The following is a 5,704-nucleotide window of genomic DNA, read 5'->3' as shown; positions in this document are numbered from 1 at the left end:
TGTTTTCCTGCTTATAGCCTTTCCAATTTTACTGAAGAATAAACCCATATAAGGGCCTGCAAGAAAGCCCCTCTTGTGAGGTCGGGGCTCTGTATTCCTTCGGCTTCCCACTCCTCCGTCCCCCACCCTCCCTGGAGAGCCCCAGGTCTCCTGCTTCCAGCCTCACTTCCTAGAGGTCTTGCACTTGCTTCCTGGACCCTCTCATCCCAGTCACTCCCCAGGGAGACCTCCCCCCATTACCTTAGCCCAGAAACCGTTTCCCTTCTGTCTCACACATCTTAAGTTGTTTTTTTGTTGGTTTTTAGCCAACCCTCCTTTCTAGGGTATCAGCCCTATTTATACCAGGAATCTTGTTCGAGTAGGTAGGCGCTTGGAAAACATTTGTTGGATGACTGACTGAGCGAATTAATAAATGGTTACAGGAGAAGAGAGTGGTGGGGACGGCTTTTTCGCAGAGCCAGGCTTTGGGCTCTTTGCTCCAGATGTCACTGTTTGCAGACACATTAGCCCCGGGGCGCCAGCGGGTAAACAAAGGCAGCTGTGTGGCAGGCCAGGCGGTGGCAGCTGGGGGAGCCCCCCTGCCCTCCTTGCTCCCGCCACAGGCCCCGCCTCTGGGCGCCCCACCCCAGCCGTGAGCAGCCTGCGCTCCCGCCGCCCGGGTCCGCGGGCGCTGGCTGGGGCGGAGCGGGCACCGGGCAGCCGTCGGGGCTCATGGCCCAACCCGGGGACGCGGCAGGCGCGGCGGGGCGCGGGACAGCGCGGGTCGGGGCGCCGTCATGAAGCGGCAGAGCGTGCGCACCGCCGCGCTCGTCCTGTGCATCCTGTCCTACCTGCTGGTGGGCGCCGCCGTCTTCGATGCGCTGGAGTCCGAAGCGGAGATCGGCCGCCAGAGGCTGCTGGCCCAGAAGCGGACAGAGCTCCGGAGGAAGTACGGCTTTTCGGCCGAGGACTACCGCGAGCTGGAGCGTCTGGCGCTGCAGGCCGAGCCGCACCGCGCCGGCCGTCAGTGGAAGTTCGCCGGCTCTTTCTACTTCGCCATCACCGTCATCACCACCATCGGTGAGCGCCCCGGAGACCCCTCGGCGCTCGCTCCTTCCCGAGTCGCCCGCGGTGCCCCTGGGTTGGAATCCCCTGCCCAGATGGGTGACTTTGGAGGAGTCATTTCTGCTCACCAAGCCGCACTTGCCTCCCTGTGCCGAATGGGCTGCCGGTCCCGCAGGCTGGGCTGGGGACAGTCAGTAGGTTAAATCTGCCGAAAGGCTGGCACGCAAGAGCGACCAGAAAGTACTCCAGGGGCTGGGAGGCAGATCAAGGGAAACTCGGAAGCCCAGGCGGCTGGAGTTGCTCCCTTGGCTGCACCACACTGGCTGTGTGACCTGAGACAAGTTGCATAACCTCTCTGAGCCTCACTGTTCTCCTCTGTAAAATAGGGAGGCTAATTGGCCCTCCATGCAGAAAGTTTTAGCCCAGGGCCTGACATCGAGAGAACACTAAAAAAAGTAATGGATTTTTGTATTAGAATTATTATTCTGTTGCTCCAGGAGAACAGGGACCGAGTCTGTCTTAGTCACTGCAGCATGGCCGGCATCTGGCACATAGTAGACACTCAATAAATAGTTGTTAAGGGAATGACTGATCACCACAAGCTTTGGACCCCTCAGGGACCCAGAGCACTCTCTCTGCAGCATCGGACTGCCAGCTGTTGCCATGGCCACCGTCTGGCTGGTACCTGCGGAGTCTAAGCCTGGGGAAGCAGGATAGGAGAGAAGCAGGCTCTGCAGGGCTCCACACTGGGTGCCGGCCACTCCGGAGGCCCCAGCTGGGGATGTCCAGGTGCCCTTTGGGGCTGGGACCCTCTTTCTGGAAGCCCATGCCTTGGAGAAAATGTCTCCATCATGTTCTCGCAAGTGAATGTGAGCTTGTGGGTTTAAAGCTCACAGTGAACAGTGGAGTTAAAAGCCTGAGTTCTGCAAGTACGTGGGCCAGAGTTCTGTCCTCATCTCTGTTGCCTCCTGCCTCTCTGGTACTTGGTTGTACCTCTCTGAGCCCTGGTTTCTTCAACTTCAAAATGCCATTGTTCCTACCCCATTGGTGATGGCGAGGTTTAAATGAGGTCAGGCACGTAAAATGCTTGGCACAGTGCCTGAGGCTAAATAGACACTATTAATTAGTACTAATGACAATTCGTTTTTTGCCAGCCGTGGGCCCAGCTCCCCTTCAGCCCTTATGCCCGCTCCTGTCAACAGGGGACCCCTGCTTCTCTATCTTAGCTCAGCCTAAGATCCTCCCTGTCACTGTGCCCAATGGAGTGGGACCCCATCCATTTCTTCTGCTCTCTCCGGCATTCTTTGGAGGCCTCCCAGCTGGGTTTGGCCTCCTCCCCTGGCTGTTCTCCCCCCCCATTCCCCCTCCACCACCTTACACAAATGCATCTGGGAGCCTTGGGAAGGGACAAAGACAAGGAAAGAGTTTTGCATTTTTGGCCACCTGGGGGCGCCAGCACGTGCTGGCTGGTGCAGGCCGCTTTAAGTCAGCCTTGCAGCGAGCCTAGCGCCCAGGAGCTTGAGCGTTGCAGGGAGAGAGGAGAGGTGCTGAGAAGCAATAGAGGACAGCGGTTAACAGCTCAGGCCTGGTAACTTGTGGGCAGCTTTGTCCTAACTCAAATGTCCTTATCTGTAAAATGGGGATAAATATCATCTCACACAGTCATTGAAAGAGTTCAATAAGAGAATTCATGTAAAGAACCCAGTGTGTTTAGTTACCATTATTCATTTCACTCTGCCAAAAACTGGACATAGCCCCAAACAGCTGGAAACAGCACGGCCCCTGCTTCCCAAGGAGGCTCCTCTGTCTCGGCACCCCGTTCAGTTGGCTTTATTATTATTATCATTGGTTATTACATTTTCACTGACCCTTTAGTCTGTGCCAGGATTGGTAGAAGGCTCTGGTGACTAGAGAGACAGAGAGGTGACCGGCATGGTTTCTGGTCGCAAGGAGCTCCCAGTCTGGCGGTGGCAGAGCCCTCGCTGCCCCAGTGACAGTCCGGGCCCCATGCAGGAGGAGGTGGGAGTGGAGCCGTGGGTCTCTAAACACATAGATGGTATTGATATTTTGAATAAGTTATATATGCACACAGCACACGCCTCACAGTCGGAAAGGGTATAGAATGAAAAGGAAATCTCCCTCAACCCGAAAATTCCCTTCCCTGGATCAAACAGTTACCAGTTTCTTCTATATCCTCCTAGATATATTCTCTGCCTGTACATTCCTTTAGAATACACATATTATATAAACATTATATTATACACAGTTTTTCTCTGAATTTTTCAACTTATATACGGGGTGGAGGGAGTAGGTTTACAGTTGTTTGTATGGGAAATAATACAATAATTAACAAATAATAGTACAAGAATAAACTCTGTGTTTTGTGTACTCACAACTGTAAACCTACTTTTGCCCCACCCTGTATTTTGGTGATGTTTTTATATCAGTCACTAAAGAACTGTGTCATCTTTCTCATGGCTGGATAGCAGCTCTTCTCAACCTTGGCACAGTTGACACTTGGACTGGAGAATTCTTTGTCGTGGGGGTTTCCTCTGCGTGGCACGATGCTTAGCAGTACCCTCACCTCTACCCACTAGATGCCCGTGGCACACAGCCACCACCTCCCAGCTGTGACCATCAAAAATGTCTCCAGACATTGCCAGATATCCTCTTAGGAGCAAAATAAGCCCTGGTTGGAACCTGCTGTGTAATATTCCATCATTTGGACGCCACAGTGATTTACATAACCAGGCCTCTATTGATGGACACTTAGGCTATCTAAAATTGTCACTATGAGCAACAATGCTTCAGTGATAACCCACATGCATACATCACGTGTGTTTTGGAGGGCTAACTTCCTAGCTGTGGGACTGCATAGGTCAGAGGGTTTGGGTATGTCATATTTTGGCAGGTGGGGCCAGTTTGCTAGAGGAAGTGTGTTCCGTTGGGGAGGGTCTACCTGACGTTTCCTGGGTTGTGGGACCCTTTGAGAATACCATGAAAGCTTTCGCTCTTCTCTCCTGGAAGAGACACATGGTTGGGTCCCCGAAGACAATTGAGGGGGCTGAGTGGAGAATCGCTGCCCCAGCTGAAGCGGTGTCTGATAAGAGCTGGCCTGGAGCAGGACATGGGAAGGGAGAGTGGCCTAGGGCAGGGCGGGTGGGCGGGTGGCGGGTGAAAGGCACACGGAGGCTGGATGGGCTGGTTGGGGAAACAACGCGGGGGTCTGGGAAGGCCAAGGGGGTTCAGATCACAAAGGAGCTTAGACACCATGTGGGAACTACTTCTTTACCTTGTGGGTACTGGGAGCCACGGAGGATTTTGCTTTTTTTTTTTTAATCAAAACAATTTATATACAGTAAAACTCATCATTTTTCAGTGCGCACTTCTGCGAGTTTTGACAAATAAAGACCTGCTGTGTTACAGCATCCACAAGCTACACATAGAACATTTCTGTCACCTTCCAAAGCTCGTCCGGTCATGCCCCTTTGTAGCTAACCCCTCCTTCGGTCTCAGCGACTGGCCACCACAGGTCTGTTCTCTGTCCCCATAGTTTTTTGCCAGCATGTCATTTAAATGGAATCATGCAGTTTGTATCTTTAGAGCTTGACTTCAGCACAATACACTGGAGATTTGTCTTTTCTTGCTGCAGGAAACCGCAGTTCCTTCCTCTCTATGGCTCCAAAGAATTCCGCTGTGTGCATGTACCTCAGGTTGTTTATCTGTTTTCCAATTGAGGGACATTTGGGTTGTTTATGATTTGGGGTGATTATGGATAACTGTGCAAGGTTTTGACGCCAGAGAGTGACCTAGGTAGATAGAACTAGCATTTTCAAGATGCTCAGCCCACACTGGGGGATGGGAGACCAGGCAGGCAGGCTGGCCAAGGGAGACAGTGTTGTTAGATGGCACTGGGTACTCACCGACCCTCCCCTCCGCTCTCCCTCTAGGGTATGGCCACGCCGCGCCAGGCACGGACTCAGGCAAGGTCTTCTGCATGTTCTATGCGCTGCTGGGCATCCCCTTGACGCTGGTCACTTTCCAGAGCCTGGGCGAGAGGCTGAACGCGCTGGTCCGGCGCCTCCTGCTGGCGGCCAAGCGCTGCCTGGGCCTGCCGCGGCCACACGTGTCCACGGAGAACATGGTGGTGGCAGGGCTGCTGGTGTGCGCTGCCACCTTGGCGCTCGGGGCCGCCGCCTTCGCGCACTTCGAGGGCTGGACCTTCTTCCACGCCTATTACTACTGCTTCATCACCCTCACCACCATCGGTTTCGGCGACTTCGTAGCGCTGCAGAGCGACGAGGCGCTGCAGAGGAAGCCGCCCTACGTGGCTTTCAGCTTCCTCTACATCCTCTTGGGGCTCACTGTCATCGGCGCCTTCCTCAACCTCGTGGTCCTGCGCTTTCTGGCGGCCAGTACCGACACGCCCGAGCAAGCTGCCCGCAGCGCCAGCCCGCTCCGCCTAGGGGCGCCCGAGAGCCGCGGCCACACCCTGCCCCGCCGAGAGGCTCTCCCCGAGGGCTCCTCCGTCTCCTACCGCATCCACCAGTTGGAGATGTGGGCCCGCGACAATCTGGGCTTCTCGCCCCCCGCGAGCCCTGGGGCTACGGGTAGCTGCGGCGGGACAGGCAGGCTCCCGGTCCGGCGGCAGTCCATCTGA

At 54.9% G+C, this 5,704-nt stretch overlaps 1 protein-coding gene across 1 annotated transcript; it reads left to right on the top strand.

Moving 5' to 3' along the window:
• The first annotated feature begins 776 nt into the window (after positions 1–776).
• On the top strand, positions 777–5,704 carry KCNK15 (potassium two pore domain channel subfamily K member 15). The gene is made up of 2 exons (XM_054573393.1): positions 777–1,059; positions 4,995–5,704. Exons 1-2 carry the CDS (start codon positions 777–779, stop codon positions 5,702–5,704), a joined length of 993 nt encoding a protein of 330 aa, XP_054429368.1.

The sequence above is a fragment of the Pteronotus mesoamericanus genome, unplaced genomic scaffold (genome assembly GCF_021234165.1).
Source record: "Pteronotus mesoamericanus isolate MK-2021 breed Mesoamerican mustached bat unplaced genomic scaffold, CSHL_Meso_final contig_25, whole genome shotgun sequence".
Taxonomy (NCBI): Eukaryota; Metazoa; Chordata; class Mammalia; order Chiroptera; family Mormoopidae; genus Pteronotus; species Pteronotus mesoamericanus.
Note: the sequence above shows the minus strand (reverse complement) of the source record. Positions and strands in the feature narration are given on the sequence as shown.

Bases quoted from the DNA above. Each gene is read 5' to 3' on its own strand.
- KCNK15 (XM_054573393.1), top strand. From the start codon at position 777: ATGAAGCGGCAGAGCGTGCGCACCGCCGCGCTCGTCCTGTGCATCCTG. The intron at 1,060-4,994 runs GTGAGCGCCCCG...CTCTCCCTCTAG, and splicing joins CACCGTCATCACCACCATCG to GGTATGGCCACGCCGCGCCA.